General features: G+C 39.6%; 1 protein-coding gene across 1 annotated transcript in view; it reads left to right on the forward strand.

Moving 5' to 3' along the window:
* Positions 1-2556: 2556 nt before the first annotated feature.
* sigirr (single immunoglobulin and toll-interleukin 1 receptor (TIR) domain) overlaps positions 2557-17748 on the forward strand; it is a 54726-nt gene continuing 39534 nt past the window's right edge. Inside the window, exons 1-4 of the mRNA XM_072592071.1 lie at positions 2557-3146; positions 6727-7050; positions 13705-13912; positions 16970-17100. Of these exons, the coding sequence (XP_072448172.1) occupies positions 3023-3146; positions 6727-7050; positions 13705-13912; positions 16970-17100 (787 nt within the window). The 5' untranslated portion in view covers positions 2557-3022. The remainder of the gene's footprint in view (positions 3147-6726; positions 7051-13704; positions 13913-16969; positions 17101-17748) is intronic.

A 17748-nucleotide genomic window follows, 5' to 3' on the forward strand; every position in this document is an offset into this window, starting at 1 on the left:
GATGATGATAGAGTGACTATTGAAAACAGTAAACAGCACACACATATGTCTGCTACAATCACATGACTGGACTCAGTAATGATCTTCCAGAGCCCTCTTTGAAGTCAATGTCAGTCAAACAATCAATGACCATTATATCTCTTGGTTGTTCTCTTCAATAGTTACTAGTTTAATGAACTTTTTATCTTTTCTAATTCTATCCCACCATGTACTTGTGTTGTAAAGCATTCTGCTCAACCCCTACATCAATGAGTGCTTGAAATAAACTTTATTTTGTTTTTTACCTTCACAGCATTGTTGTAATCCTAAAAAAAATCAGCAAGTACAAATAGAACAATGGCGTAAATACGTCATTCCTATACTTTCCAAATAAAGGGGAGAAATTGAATCACAATCTTTTGTGTACAGGTGGTGAGAGTAGGGAGATTTGAAAAAGTTATTTCAGAACTTGCAATCTGTCTTTGAAAATTTGTTCTAGTCATCCTACACTATTCCAAGGCTACCTTAATAATGTATAACTAACATTTTCCCAATAACTGATGTTCAGATAATTTCATGAAAAGTAAGTAGCACATTTGCCAACTTGCAATCTGATGCAACCATTCCCCGTCCAGTTTTCTCCTCCCAATTGTTTGTGATACTCCATGGCATTGACTCCCTATTTTCTTGTGATCTTCGAAGTACTCCCTCTCCAATGTTCCAGTGCTTCTCTCAAGTTCTCCCCTTGCAATGTTCCAGTGGCATAACACAGTGATTCTTCAACAATGATCCCTTCCCATTATTCTAGTAATCCTCTCCTGTCCTATCCTTTCACATTGTTCCAGTAATGCTTTCCCCCTGTCCCTTCCCATTCATCCAATTACTCTCCTCCTGTCCATTATTTTATTCGCTAATGAGACATGGGCATCACTGGCTAGCTAGCAGTGGAGAAGGAACAGGTTCAAATCAGTAGAGTGAGTGGTTTTGAGGGGAACTGGCAGGCAGTGCTGTTCCAATGTTTCTGCTGCCCTTGGCCTTCTAGATGGAAATGGTTGTGGGTTTGAAGGGTGTTTTCTAAGGATCTTTGGTGAATTTCTGCAGTGAATCTTGTAGATAGTATACTATGCTGCTTCCGAGCATCAGTGCAGATGCTTGTGGATGTGGTGCTAATCAAACAGGCTGCTTTGGCCTGGCTGGTGTCAAGCTTCTTGACAGGCAAATGGGAAGTATTCCATCACACTCCTGATTTGTGCCTTGTCAATGGTGGACAGGTTTTGGGCAGTCAGCAGATGAGTTACACATTGCAGTATTCCTAGCCTCTAACCTGCTCGTGTAGCCACTTTTTATTTGGTAAGTCCAATTGCATTTCTGGTCAGTGGTAACCCTCAGGATGTTGATACTGGGAGATTCAGAGATGCTAACACCATTGAATGCCATGCAGACAGTGTTCAGGTAGTCTCTTATTGGAGACGGTCAATGCCTGGCACTTGGGTGGTGTGAATATTACTTACCATTTGTCTGCCAAGCCTGGATATTGTCCAGGTCTTGTTTCATTTGAACCGGTACCTGAGGAGTCATGAATAGTGCTGAACATTGTGCAATCAGTGGCAAACATCTCCATTTCTCACCTTATTATGGAGGGAAGATCATTGGTGAAGCAGTTGACGATGGTTCGGCCTAGGACACTACCCTGAGAAACACCTAGAGCTGAGATGACTGATATCCAACAATGATAATCATCTTCCTATGCGCCAGGTATAACTCCAACCAACGGACAGTTTGCTCCCCGATACCCATTCATTCCAGTTTTGCTATGGCTCGTCGATGCTCAAACTCAGTCAAATGCAGTCTTGATGTCTAATGCTGTCACTCTGGCCTTCACCACTCCATTGTTCCAGTGACTCTCACCTCCTGTCCCTTCCCCATATTCTTCAAATCATAAATCCCTTGTGTGGAAACAGACCATTAGGTCCACACTGACCCTCCAAAGAGTAACCCACCCAGATCCATTCCCCTACTGCTCTACATTTAACCCTGACTAATGCTCCCACCTGATTGTGGGAAGAAACCCACGCAGACATGGGGAGAATGTGCAAACCCCAAACAGACAGTTGCCAAAGGCCTGGAATCGAACCTGGGTCCCTGGCGCTGTGAAGCAGCAGTGTTGACCACTGAGCCACCAGTGACCCACTTCTCTTGACCCTTGTCAGTGTTCCAGTGATCCACGCCTGTCTCTCGTCGCTATTGCTACAAGCAATTCTCCTGGTTCCTAATATTTCAGAGACCCAGTCGCCAGCGTACGGCTCCAATGCTACAGCCCTCCAGCTTACCACCACTCCAGCATCACCACTGGATACAATACCACTCATCCCTTTTAGCCCCGCCCCCCCTTACCTGGCTCTTTTGCTATCGTGTCCTGAGCAGAGGCACAAGTGGCTGGTGCATGTCGGGAGTTGTAGTCCTCATTACGTCCGATCCTCGTTCTTTCAAGCTTTGGAATGCATCAGCCAGGACTACAATCCCAGCGTGTGGAGCCCTGGAAGCTGGAATCAGCGCACCTGCTCCAGTCGGCTCGAGCGATCGCAGCAGCGAGGAAGCGGCAGCAATTAATTCCTGTTGATGAATTCAGAGAAAAATAACATTTAAAATGCATATCTAGTACTGGGGGAAACCGAAACCAATGTAAAAAAATGTCAATTGGATTTTAATTGTTGGACTTGGAGCAGGCAGTTAAACTCTTTGATACCTACGTTTTAACCGACCTGTTTGTCATTGCGTTATTTAACGTTTGAGTTTTGATGTAATTGGAAGAAGTTGCTGAGGTTTAAATGAAGACTCAATAGGAACTGGTAGTCTGTGCTCATTACCTGATACTTGCTGAATAGAGTGTGATACTTTGGAATGCCCAGGAAATACTTTTGGACATTGCAGTGAATCTATGCGTTCTTTTCTCCTACATACTGACCTGAGTTTATAATCCGTCCCGTGGTACGTATTGTAGGGCGAAAAACGACAATAACAGTCTTCAAAGAGCACCGATATAATGTGGAAGAGCAAGCAATTCCTGTGGGTTCGAAGTTTCTGTACCGCACTGACTCTCTGTGTACTGAGTAGAGTTGGAACTGCTGAAGAAAATGATCTGAAGACAGCGGGAGCCTCAAAGCCGGGTAAGATCAGTTGGTATCAACATTAAATAGGCCACATCAATCTATTATTTGTTTCTGGAATTTCGTTGTCAATATAATTTGTCCTATGTGTAGAATGTATATTTCGGAGAATGTCTACCAAATCTGCAATGTGTGAGAAAGAAACTGTTGGTATTCTTAATCTAATGTTTACAGATCAAAAACAACTTGTGCGTGTATATTGTGTTTTTGGTGTAACATGAAATTCCATGGTTTAATCATAAGAAGTAAATGAGAGGTCAGTAAAAGTGGTCAAGAGTAATGATCAAAAGTTGAGTTGCAGTTAGACTTTTGGAACAATAGAGAAGGAGAGGAAAAGGTTCATGAATTGTTCCAATTGGTTTAATCTTTTGACTCAGAGCATGAATGTTTTTCCATCCGATTAAAAGGACTTGAGTTCTGAAACTATAAATGTAGTTTAAAACACAATTAAGATCAGTCTTGAGAATAGGAGGGTGCACTTTTAGCTATGTGAGCATTTATCTTAAATGTGAAATTACTGCAGTTATTTTAGGTCAAATAGAGTTTAAGAGCTGTCACTAATGTTTCAAAGACTTTCTCTGAATTGGCCACCACCTTTGTAGAGAGCTGATGCCTCTAACCTTTACTGCAATGCTTAAAGCAAACCTACCTGTGATACAGGTGTTGTTCAGATGGTACAATATAGACAATATCATGCCAAAACCCATCTATTACACACAATAGATGGCCATATAGATAAAGTAATAGGAGGTTGTTAGAGTTTGGGGAACTTTTATACCAGCAAAGCTATGCATCTTCAAGAGAAAAGAGGAGAACATTAAAAACAAAAGTGAAACTTTGAGATCAAGGATAGATAAAATGTAATAAAACAGAAATATTGGAAATTTGCAGGCGGTCTGACAGCATCTGTAAAAACAGAAACGGCATTAATTTTCCAGCACGATAACCTTTCATCAGAACTAGAAGACATTCAAGTTTGAAGAAAGGTGATTGACATGAAATGTTAACTGTGTTTTCTTCTCTTTATAGATGTTGTCTGACCTGTTCAGAGTTTATGATGTTTTTGGTTTATACTGCAGTAGTAGTCAGATTGCAAGTGTTAATGTTGTAATTGAATTATTTTAACTGCAAAGTTTAAAAGTTATCACGCAACAGCACTGCTCCTGGTTGTGGCTGCACTTTTATCCAGTTGAAAAGATTGAACCAGATTCCTAGCTTGAGTGAATTGCATCCCAAAATATTATTACAAGAATGTTGCCAGTCAATTGGAGAGCAGTTGGTGGGGGAGAGGAGGGAGGTGCTTGAAGGTTATAGGCCCAAATGATAATACTGGTCAGCTTGTAGCATTGTGTGACCCCATTTAACATGCGTTGTATTTCAGAAATTATGTTCTTTTTTAAATATTCCATATCTCTATTGATAATGGAATTTTTTCTCATTATGAGATTCAGTGCAAATAATCTGTTCTGCTGGCCCTGGAGAGACTTCCTAAGGGGGCACTCAACCTGCTGGACAAGGACACAATTGTTTGGGAACTTGCATATTGTGGCTGACTCTCAGAACCATGGGAACAATGTTACATAGTTTCGGTTCACCTGCATGCCCTTAGGCAGTTCTCCCATGCCGCACCTTCAATTGTTTTATTTTCCCACCTCCATCTGTCATTTCAGGAAATCTATCTATTTTAGGTCGAGAAGAGTCTGTGTGACATATGAGCAGTGGGAGAGGAGCTTGAAATGCTGAGCTGTATCATGTGAGCATGAGTCAGAAACTGGCAGATACAGCAGTATTTACACAACACCTGCTGCTCAGTTGAATTTATATTGTGTGGCTCCAGGTAGTGGAAAGGTACAAAGTGCCTGTGTACAGAATGATAGGTTTGACTGGCTTAGATGTTAACCCTTACGCCACTAAACTGAAAGCACTTGGAGTCATTGAGATATACAGCATGGAAACAGATCCTTGGTTCAACTCTATGCTGACCAGATATCCTAAATTAATCTAGTCCCATTTGCCAACACTTGGCATATATCCCTCTAAACCCTTCTTATTCATGTACCCATCCAGATGTCTTTTAAATGTTTTAATTGTACCAGCCTCCACCACCTCCTCACGCATCACCTTCTGTATGTAAAAGCTGCTCCTTAGGTCCCTTTTTAAATCTTTCCCATCTCATGTAAACCTATGTTCTCTAGTTCTATACTACCCCACCCCCCCCCACCACCATGGGAAATGATCTTATCTATTAGCTTCACCCATGCCCCTCATGATTTTATAAACCTCTATAAGGTCACCCCACTTCTTCCTCCTTTTGACTTTTTGTTCTCTTCCTTTCTCCTCAGAATATATATATATGGTGGATATTTGCCTGCAATATCATAGAAAAGTTTGCACTTGTAGATTACTACAGTTTTGCAGACTTTTCATGTTGTATGATATGTAGCAGTTGTTTATCACCAACTATTCAATCTGTCAGTCCCCTGTTAGGTTTTAATTAAAGAATAAGCCCGTCATTAGGCTAACACATTCTCTGGAGACAAAACCAGAAATCGCTGGAAAAACTCAGTCTGGCAGGATCTGTACAGAGAAAACATAGTTAACATTTCTGATGCAGTGTCCCTACTTAAGGACAGATTGTAGCTAGGAAAAGATTGTAGCTGAAGATGGGGTGGGGTCGTCTCATCCTTTTTGATCAATTAATTTTTAATTTAATTTTTTAAATTTTGTATTCAACAAAAGTTTTTAAAATTCATTCTTCTCTACTTATTTTTCATTATTTGGAAAAACAACTTGACTTTGTCAGAACCAATTACTGTGGATTTTATTATAAAAATACAAGTGCATAGAGTTAGTGATTGTTTTGTTTATGGCATGGGTTAGTCAGTAGTTAAGATGTTGGAATTTTTTGGGAATGCGCTTTGACTAACACGATCATCTTGAAATCAGATAAGACATTAAGGTTAAAAAGGGAGATAAGTGAAGTCAGTGCTTTAGAAACTGAATTTGTTGTGGGATGTGAAAACAATGACTTTGATATTCCTAATATTTAAGAGGAGGAGTACTGTCCTCTTGGGTATTGGTGGTGATTTTAGAGATGAATGCACTCTGCTCTCCTGTATATTCAGGTTGAAATATTGGAGTTCTTACATAGTGGCAAAACTTGGATTTCTTATCACAAACATTGAAAGAAAGAATGCCTTGAGTTGATTATGTGAAGATTTGGGTATCTGGCACAGAACTGGGATCCAGTGTAATTAGCTGTCTCATACACTCAGCTGTTGGCTTCAAAATTCTTCAAATGCAGTTTGTGCTTCATTTGGAGCTCTGGCATGTTTGGTGTTGTCTGGCTACTCCATGGCTTTGACGTGGCAGGAGCAGCATGTTGCACAAGTCAACCTGGGTGAGTTAACAGAATGCAAATGAGATGAATGACTGAATGTTTAGTTGGATAAAACTGGTGAGGTGTTTTATGTAATAGATCAAATCTGGTTGCAGTTGAATTGTGTTTCAGGCAACTGTAAAAGAATTTGTAAAACCTGAGGCAAAGACACTACTTTCATTTTGTAATATATATCAACAGATTTCTCATGTATTGATGCCGATCGCTTCTATGACCATTATGTGTGGACAAAGCAGGAGCAGAAACATTATTTATTTTGTCCACTGAGCAAGGAACTGCTGCAGCTGATCCCAACTGCCTCCGGATTCACTGTTGAGTGGATCAAGAACTGCCTTCCTTTTAATATTAACCAGAGTTCTCATATAACTAACAGCACCTATCCAAACGGAACTGCATTTCTCACATTCCATACCCTCCACAACTCTGATGCTGGGAATTATACTTGCGTAGTCAGCTTGAACAGACAGAGATTTCACTCCTTCACCATGCAACTCCGATTAGAAGGTAAGGAATTAGCAACTCAATGTTGTAAATGGTTTATAAAATCAAAAGAATCAAAATTCTATGTTTAGCAGCACCTGGTTTGGAAGTGCATTGGTTTGAATGGGTAGGTGGAGGATGATTAGTCAGAACACCAGTTTGGAGAGATGAAAGCAACTTCCTATATTTCATCCTTCAGTCTTTTGAGAGGTCTACTGCAAAGAAAGGCAGGTTTGTAAATGTTGGAGAAAAATATGACATTTTATATGATTTTTTTTTTGGTAGCATGAAGTATTGAAGTCTCTGTGCCCATGCATTGCTTATGGTGTGAATGACAGTCATAAGTGCATGCCAGATACGTATGTGCCTGAATGGGATAGTTGATAGAGGGATTGCCAGCATGGAAAAAATATTGTGTGAATCCATTGAGACTGAAACATGGGCCAGAAACACTAAGAATGATGTTGACGTTCAGTAACAAAGAAGCAGGCACTCAATACAATGCATATGCCCTCCATCCACCACTCTCCTCAATGCTGAGTTAACTTGGTGTTGTTACTATAAAGCAGGTCTTTCTTGGTTTATTTTTCTGCCTGGTTGATGCTCTGTAACTACAAAGTTGAAAACAAAATTAACTAAGAATTTAAAAAGTTATTATTAAGAGCTTGAGGAGATTTCAGGCTAACCACATCAAATAACTTGCTCTGAAGACAGCCTTTATTCTGACAATTGTGACAAATTTTGTTTCAGCTGCTGAGACAATGCATGACATTCTGAAAAAATACCATATAAAATAGGATATATGACATTTTTACAAATGTTGTGGGCTTTCCGCTTGTTTTGTGTTTTTAAAAAAACTCTAGAATCCATGTTCAGATCAACATCTTTGCTAAAAACGTAAGTTTTTCCTTAAGCCATTTCCTACGTGTTTCCTGAGTTTCATTGAAATCCATCTATTAATTTTGAGATCTATGGCACATAAATATTACCTCTACCTTCGTTCACTGGTGGACATAGTCATGTACAGAGCTGACCTTGTGGCAGACTGCGTTTACATTCTACTGTTATGAGTCCAGCATTAGATTTATGTCCTACTGTAGACATCATAGAACACATCTGGATTTCACTGCTCAGACCACAGAATTTCATGGAATTATCCACTAAAACTTGAACTAAAGGATGCTCTTGTGCACGTATTTCATTTAATCAGATATAGTACCTTCAAGGCCTGGTAGCTAGTAGCAAACTACTGTTGATTTGATTTATCTATTGTCACATGTACTGACATACAGTGAAAAGCTTTGTTTACGAGTAATACAAGTAGATCATAGTAAGCAAGGATATACAGATTGAAAAGACTTGGACAGAGGCATACAGGTTACATTTCACAGGGCGTATGTTAGGGAAGATCAGCATTATTTAAGGCTAGAGAATTCATTCCAGTCTAATAACAGCTGGGAAAAAGCTGTTCCTGGGTTCGTAGACTGAGAGCTGATCCTGTTGGCACATGGCATGTAAACATGTCCTGCTCCCCAAATGTAGGAATACTCAACTACAAGCAGTTGTAATTTCCCTGCATGGGCTGTGTGTGGTCTTGCAAACATTCTGACAATTTGTTTCCATCCCTTCTCCAAGCAGCATTCTGACAGCATTCTGTTTAGATCCATGTAAATAGTTGGCTTAAAGTCTGAAAAAAGATCAGGCACACTGAAAGTAATGTGAGGTTCCTCCTCCTCCTTGATTATCTAATGATTTCAACTGGAAAGTATGGCCCTCAAATGAGGCAGAAATCAACTTAGTTGTGATGTCCACTCATGATAAATGACGTACACTATCCTGATGTCAGATGCAATGAGTATCCATTTGAATAATGTGCATCAAAGTGACTCCTGGGCACAGTTCAATCATTCTGTGGAAAGAGCAAAGGCTCCATAAGAAATTTAACTCTGTCCTGACACAGTAAGCATGGCTGAACTTGTGAGGAGTGGGTTTTTATACAAAACAAATTACATTACCATTGATGTGACCTTCAAATAAATCCTTATTGATATTCTATGGAGTAATGTTGCATTTCTTAAAAAAATGATTGTTGCATCTTTATCAAAGATGCTGGATTCGACCTTCTCATTCCTGTTTCAGTTCACTGAGCCTGGATGTGTTATGTGAAGTTGTCACTGATTAACTGTGCAAGATTCCACATGCTTCAGCTCCACATTTCCTGTTGTCCTCGGCACTTGAATACTAGGAGAATACAATCACCTTGAATTATCAGGTTACTGGTGTACTCTTGTTTGTCAAAAAACCTTGTTGCCTTTTTGCCTTGCGCTGAGAGTCAACATCAGTCTCAGGAGTTAAAAAAAAAAGCACAGTTAATAATGTGGAGACAATGACCTTGCAATAATTTTATTAATGAGTTGGGAATTGCTATTATTCTGCAGAATCAATTATTTTATATGTTTTGTCTCTTCATACTGCTGCTAGTCTTTCACCCATTCCCCAGAACAAGGTAGTGATGTCATGGTATCGTCATTGGACTAGTAACCAAAAACCCCAGTAATACGCTAGGAACTAAGGTTTGAATCACATTACAGCAGATTCTGGAATTGTAATTCAAGCAATGTAGAATTTTAAAGTCTAACAATCATCATGAAACCATTATCAATTGTCTTAAAAACCCATTTGCTTCACTAATGGCCTTGAAGGCAGAAATCTGATGGCCTTCTATGGGCATGTAACTTCAGACCCACCACAATTTGGTTGACTCTTAAATGTCCTCTGCAAATGACCTAGCAAGCCACTTAGTTATATCGAACCACAACAAATTCTCAAAGCAATGGTTATCAGCCTTGACACTGGAAACTACAATGGAAAACTTGGTCCAGTTGATCCTGCAAAGTTCCTTTTTCCTTTTTCCTAATATCTGGGGTCTTGTGCTAAAATTGGATGAGCTTTCTCACAGATTAGCCAGGCCAAAGCCTGACCTAATTGTACTGTCAGAATTATAACTTAGACAATATTCCATACATCTCCATCACCATTCTTTGGTATATCCTGTCAGATCCAGCAGAAGTGGAGGCACAGTGGTATACAGAAGGGAGAGGGTTGCTCTAGGAAGTATCTACATTGACTCCAGATCTCTTGACATTACATGGCATCAAGTCAAACATGGACCTATTAGGTGAGTTAGACATGGTAAAAATCCCACACCGGTTTCTGAAGATGGAGTAGTGGGGTGGGTCCAGGTGAGATGCTGTTCAGAGGATTGATGCAGTTTTTGATGGGGCCAAATGGCCTCTTTCTGCACAGTAGGGATTCTATTATTCTACTTCATAGGTTCAATGACAAGGAAACCTGCTTCTAATTACCATTTGCCATGCCTTCTCATCTGATAAATCAGCACTCCACCGTGTTGAACACTATTTGGAGGAAGCACTAAAAGCGCTTATATTCTTGTGGGGTCCTAAATGTCCAATACCAAGAGTGAGCCAGCAGCACCCCTACTGTCCAAGCTGGCAGACTCCTAAAGGACAAAGATACTTGACTGGATCTGTGACAGGTGGTGAAGGAACTGGGAAAGCAGGAAAAACAAACTTGACCTCCTCCTTACCAAACTGTTTGTTGAAAATGCAGTTATCCAGTCCAGTCCAGTATAGTATTGATAGGAGTGAACACTGTACAATCCTCTGGAGATGAAGTCTTGTCTTCAAATTGAGGACACCCTTCATTGTGTTGTGTGGTGCTGCTATAGGGCTAAATGTGAAGGATGATGGATCTTTAATATATCCAGTATCTCGACTGAGCATTTGTGAGGTGCTGAAGCCATCGGTAGCAGCAGAATTGTACTTAAACACAATCTGCAAACTCGTGGGCTGGATCGAGTGAGACTCTGGGTCTAGGCTTTTTACTTCCCTTCTGGAGGTGTGAGGAGCCAGACTTAGATGGGAGCTGCTGTTGAATAACCATCCAGTAGAGGGTTTTGCTCGTTCTTATTTGTGAAGTGTAGGATACTGTATGATTTAGTATCAGTTATGCCTGTCCAGACCTCTTTAATGAATTACCTACATATCTGGTCCTGTACATCTTTTAGAGTTGTAACCTTTATTTTAGGTTTGTCTTTATGTTATTTGAGCCAGAATGCATCATCTATCCCAGTTCTCTTCTTTGAACTTCAAAGGCACCTATCCATCCACTTCAGTGTTGTTCAATGTCCTTTGAAGTTCTACACTGTCCTCCATACAGTTTACAATTCTTCCAACTTTTATGTCCTCCACAAACTTTGAAATTGTTATCTGCACGTTGAGATCTAGATAACTTATGTATATCAGGAAAAACAAGGATCCCAATATCAACTCCTGGGGACTTGCATTTCAAACCATATTCCAGCCCAAAAAAGTAACCATTAACTGTTGTTTTCTGTCCTATCCTTCAGCCAGTTTGGTATTCATGTTGCTGCTGCTCCTTTTATTCCATGACCAATGTATTTTCCTTACAATTTAGTTGTGTGGCACTCAATCAAATTCCTTTTGGATATCCTTGTGCACCACATCAATGGCTTTCACCTCATTAACTTTCTCTGTTACTTCTTCAAAAAACCTCCAGAAGGTTATTAGACATAATTTTCTTTTAACAATTCCATGCTGACTCTTCAATATCAATCTACATTTTTCCATGTAATTATTAATTCTATTCCCACCAATTGTTTCCAGAAGTTTCCGCTGAACTTTAACTAATTAGGCTGTAATTGCTGGGCTGATCTTTACAAACCTTTAAAACAAGGGTATCCCCTTGCAATTTGCAATTTTTGCAATTCTCCAATCCTTTGTCACCCATCCCGAATCCCAGGAGACTACAAGATAATTACCAGTGCCTCTGCAATTACTCCTCTCTCTCTATTTTCAATATAATTAGATGCATCTCATGCAGTCCCAACACCTTGTTCTCTTTAAGTACTGACAGTCTCTTCAATGTCTCCTCTATCAATTTTAAACCCCTCGAGGAGCGGAGTTTCCTCCTCAAACATGATGGCCTGGACAACACCCGTCTCGTTGGTAAAGGCAGCTAGTTGGAGTCATACCTAGAACAAAGGAAGATTGTTGTACTGCCCTTAAATGGGCTTTGCATGAAAATTAATCAGTTTGAAAACATCTGATTTACTAGTGGTGGTTAATAGATTAAAAAATACCGTGGGTGATTTGGTGATGGTGGAGGGAGGGGGGGGAGGGGGAGGGGAATGTAAGAGCATTTCTGGATGTATTTTTTAAAAAAAGAATATTGTGGTGGTTGGACATACATCACCTAAGCCCCATGATAGCTCTGTAGGAAGTCCTCAAGGTGGTGTTCTAGGCTCAACTATGTTCAGTTGCTTCATAAAGGCAGAAGTGATGTTATTCACCAATTGATTGCACAGTGTTTTGCACCATTCACATCTCTACAGATGCCGAAGCATCCTTTGTCCAAATATAGCAAGACCTAGATATTATCCAGGTTGTGGCTGACAAGGAACATTTGAACCACACAAGTGCTCAGCAGCGAACATCCCCAACTAGAGAGAAACTGACCATCGTCCATTGACTTTCAGTTGTGTTACCACTGCTGAATCTTTGACTATCAACATGTTAAAAGGTATCATTAGTTAGTTCAATTTCAAGTTAGTCATATAAATACTGTAACTAGAAAAGCATGTCAGAGGCTTGGAGTCCTGTTATGAATAACTTACTTCCTGTCCACTATTTACAAGGCAGAAGTCAGCCCTGTGAAGTACTTTCCCTTGCCTAGATGAGTGTAGCAACTGTCAAGAAACTGGCACCATCCAATAAATGCTGGCCCAAAAAGTGCAGCCCACTTCTCCTGACTGAATAATAAAAGTATTCAAGTTGCCAGACCAAATATTTGACCTTTGAAAATTTTATGTCTGAACCGCATACTCTCATCCAACATCTACACAATCACTTTCTAGCCACATCACTGTATAATAAGTAGGAGCAGGAGACCAGTTTGGTATCTCTTCTCCCTTCCATATCTCAGGAATTGTCATGTCAATCAGACAATGCAAAGTATTGCTTGACAACATTTAACTTTAATGTGGATCAGGAGTCAAACTTCAAGTTTGTTTGATTGTATTTGTTGTATTATTAAGTACTATTGTACTGTGAAAATTGAGTGTGCTTTTTAGAAAAGAAGAGTGGGGATAAGTGAATCTCTCTTTTTCAAGATCACATTTTTTTTGGTTGTTCTACCATGTAGTACATGTTTAAACTGAATGTTAAAAATTGAATCATTATACTTCCTTTAATTATGTTAGCATGAGCACGCATGAACATTGACTGCTCGGGTGATAGTCTATATAGCACTTAGGGTTGCAGATAAATTAGCTAGTAAATATACATGCGGAAAATGAAGAGAATTGTTAAATTGATTCTTTGTGCAAAAATGGCAGAAGTACAGATTTTACTTTTGTTCATGGAAGCTGCCTGATCATTATTTTTCATTTGTTTTTTTTGTGCTTGATGGTAAATCATAAGGCTGTTTCTGGCTTGGCTGCATGCTAGCCCACAGAAGTGCCTGTCCTCTTCCTATAAAAGACATCATGCAGATCCCCCTCTTTTGTGAAAGAGTATTCTAAATCCCTACGATGAAGTAACGGCTTTTGTACAGTAATGTGTCTTTATCTTTGTTTAGATAGTCGCTGTAATGTAGCTCCTACATTCCTGTCTCCTTCTGGAAATCAGACTTACTTTCTGCCTGTTGGCTCTTGGATGGTGTTGAATTGTACAGTGAAGCTACTGTATGACCAGAAGTTCAACTGGTGTGACCCAAACATCGAGTGGAGTAAAGATGGACATGTGATCATGAACAGTAGTAAATACACCTCCACTGAGGAGACCAGGTAATAACTCTACCAATTTATAATTCCATCTTCAGCAGAATATATGGAGTTAATGTGGCATTGTTGGTTAGGCCCTCCTGTCTCCCCACATTAATCATACAGAACAAAAGCTCTGAGGCAGGATTAATCTCCACTGTTAGTGGAGGATGGATTGGGAAGTTAAACTAACAGATGAGCTCTCAGCAATGATTTGATTTGATTTGTTGTTACATGCACCTAAAGTAGAGTGAAAAGCTTTGTTTGTGAGCAGTACAGGCAGATCACAATAAGCAAGGACATACAGATCATGTGGTGAAAAAAAATCTTGGATAGAAAAGGTATTCAGGTTACACTGTGCACAAGGCAAGATCAACATTATTTGAAGTCCGAGTACATTCACCAGTTTAATTACAGCAGGGAAGAAACTGCCCTTGAACCTGCTGACATGTGTTCATGCTTCTGTACTTTCTACCTGACAGAAGAGGTTGTAGGAGGGCATTACCTAGCTGGGATGAGTCTTTGATGATATTGGCAGCCTTTCTGCAGCAATGGTACATGTAAATAGATGGGAGGTTGGCTTCCGTGATGGTCTGAGCTGTGCACATAACCGTCTAGTTTCTTATGGTCCTGGGCAGAGCAATTGCCATACCAGGCTGTTATGCACCTGGACAGTATTCTTTCAATGGTGTATCTGTAAAAGTTGGTGGGGGTCCTTATGGTCAAATACAAGTTCATGTGCTTCATTGTGTAACAAACATCTGCTACCTCTCAGTGCAAAGCTTTGCTCTCTCACCAAAAATTTGGAATTCTGAAATGATTTTATCATTTCTTACATTTTTGTTCACCATATAGGATTGTGTTCAACACTTGCAAGCGGCATTTAGACTTTGGAATGATGACTGAAAATGCTGATTTGCACAACAAGCAGTGCCAAACTAGTCCCCACTTTGCTATGACCCATCTGTTGAAAGTATGCATTTTTAGTTGGTTACTTCCAGCTGCTGGCCTGACTTTACAATTGACCACACAGTGTTACTGTTTCAGTGGTGCTGAAGTCCAGCCCTTTAACTTGTGTCATGCAACATTTTGGTGGAAAACTAGCAGTTAGTATCTAATAAAGTCCATGCAGCAGTTTTTTTTAAAAAACGTTCTGTCTTTCATCTAGCCATTTTTAGACAGGCATGCAAAATGTTAAGAGTATGTACGTACGTCATGTAATGTGAGTATTGAGATCACTCACCAAACGATGGTGTCAGTTACTTTTTATTTATTAAGCAAAATGCAATTAGCTACATGTGTTGGACAACACTGCTGTAAAGTGCTGGAAATGCTAATGAGGCATGCAGCATTTTATGTCCATGAAAGTACTTGTTCAGCATTTCCAAAATAACCAGCTTTTCTTTAGATCAAATAACAGAATAAACTGTTTGATATTGCATTCATTGGAATTGTTCAAAAATACTGTCTGTTATGTACATCAAAATAAAGACTGATGAGAGGTTCTGACTTGATGGCAAACCACTTCAAGAAAAAAATGTTGACAAATACTTTTATTTATCTACCTTCTGAATGTAATATTGTGAAGTATTTTTAGTGAACAACTACCTGCTATGCACCTTGTTAACTGCTGGACCCCCACCGTACCCTCACAAAATTACCTTCTTGTTTAAGAACTACATTTTAATTCATTCTAATTCAGTCATCAACTTCCAATTCTTTGATATCTGAAGTTTGCAGTTCCACCTTGTTGTAGTTTTTTTCTATGATACACCCAGATTTCAGTGTTATGCTGCAAGTCTTAAACATTTATATTTTTAAAAAGAAATCTGACCTAGGTTTCCCAGTAAATAAATACCTAGTATGCCACTAGGTATACCTAGTACAGATTACCTAGTATACCTAGTACAGATTAAACTCAATCTCTGGCCTGTAATAAGTTAGTTGCCAAAGCATTACAATGGACCATTATTTTCTGGGCTATTGAACATAACTACCCAACCTAAAAATTTGCTGATCTGAGTACCAGCATTCCTCACCCAATCAGCACAATGCAATTGGCTACATGTATTGGACATGCTAAGTGTGAAAGGCTGACAACCTGAATGGGAAACCAATTAATTCTCAAAATTTGTTTACCTGGAGGTTAGCCCAGTTTAAAATCTGCTTCCCAATATTATGTTTACAGATTCACATGATGAAGTTATCCAGAATTGTCCCAATGCAAGAATAAAATTACCCCTCTTCTTTAAATGAAGAAGAATTAATGGTTGTTTCTCCAGTCAGATGTCTAGAAATGAGAGTTCCAGCAGTGGTAGGGGTAAATTTAAAGGCAGGGTGTGGATTCAGTTTCAGCAAAGTGGAGTGAAATGGACAGAGCTGAACAGAGGTAAGAGTGTAGAAATATGATGGGCTTTGAAGCAAATGTTAGGGTGATACAAGACTTGGTTCCTCAGTGCCTCATTGCCATTGAATTGAAATGAAGCAATTGTTATTTTGTAGATAGACACAGCATCCAATTTCCACCCAATACAATCGCATAGGCAAAGGTAAAATAAATGGTCAGATAATATATTTTCCTGCTTTTCAGTTGATAAACACTAATCAGACTTTACCTGAACTTCAAATAGTACTATGTACATTTATCTCCACATGTCAGATAAAGATTTGGTATCTTGATATATCTCCACCACCTGTACTGCATTGTTTCATGATTCTGTCATGTGAGAAGTACTTTGAAAGGTGACACTCCACCAATGCCACACTGACCCAGTATTACATTAGAGAATATGATCAAATCCAGGAATGGGATATGAACTCAGCTTTTTAACTGAAGAAGGAAGAGTTCCACCTGCGAGTTAACACTAGGGACAAATGAAAACTTTTTATGTGAATGATGAAGGAACATGGTAACATTTGAAATTATCATTGTAGAAACCCTGGGGAGGCAGCATATGATATTCCATTGTAGTGAGTCAAATACATATGTGCAGCTGAGGATGAAAGGACCAGTGGCAAGACTGATGTTAGACTCTGCATTAGATAGCGTAATTGTGTCCTTTCTGTATCCTTGTTCATCAGGTTTAATCATAATGCTTCAGAGAAATTTATCTCTAGCCTTCTGAACATCAGCATGATGGACGAGAGTGACTATGGAATCTTCGCCTGCTTCATTAGAAAAGGATCAGCAACCTTCACATTACAAAGAGATTGTGAGTCATTATGAGACTATGGCTAGTGTCAATATTAATCACAAATGTTATGGAACAGAGGAATCCATTCTGTCCATTGTGTCTGCATCAGCTCTTCATATAAGCGCCATTCCATAGTGGGATCTCCTGTTTTTCCCTGTAACCGTGCTCATTATTTCTATCCAAATAATTGTCCAATGCCTTCTCAAATGTCTCATTTGAAACAATTTCCATCATATTTCCTGGCAGTGCATTCTGTACACAAATGACACACTGTGTGAAAATGTTTTACTTGCATCACATTTGTTCATTTTGCAACTCACTTTAAACCTATGTCCGCTTATTCTTGTTGCTTTTATGAGCAGCAAGAGCTTCTTCAGATCTACTCTATCAAATCTGCTCATGATTTTAAATCTGTATCCAATCTCTGCTTTAGTCTTTTTCTAAGACGAGGAGTGGGGGGGGGGGGGTGGTGTAGGCAGGCAAGGGGGCAGAGACATAAATAGGAGGGGGCTTGGCGGGGAAGGGAGCTTGAAGGCGATAGGTAGATGAAGGTGGGGGATGAATATGATGGGTTGAAGCAGATAGGTGGGAAGGAAGATGGGCAGGTAGAAGAGTTCAAGAGGGCAGTGCCAAGTTGGAGGGATGGATCTGGGATAAGGTGGAGGG

Source organism: Chiloscyllium punctatum, chromosome 22, assembly GCF_047496795.1.
Source record: "Chiloscyllium punctatum isolate Juve2018m chromosome 22, sChiPun1.3, whole genome shotgun sequence".
NCBI lineage: Eukaryota > Metazoa > Chordata > Chondrichthyes > Orectolobiformes > Hemiscylliidae > Chiloscyllium > Chiloscyllium punctatum.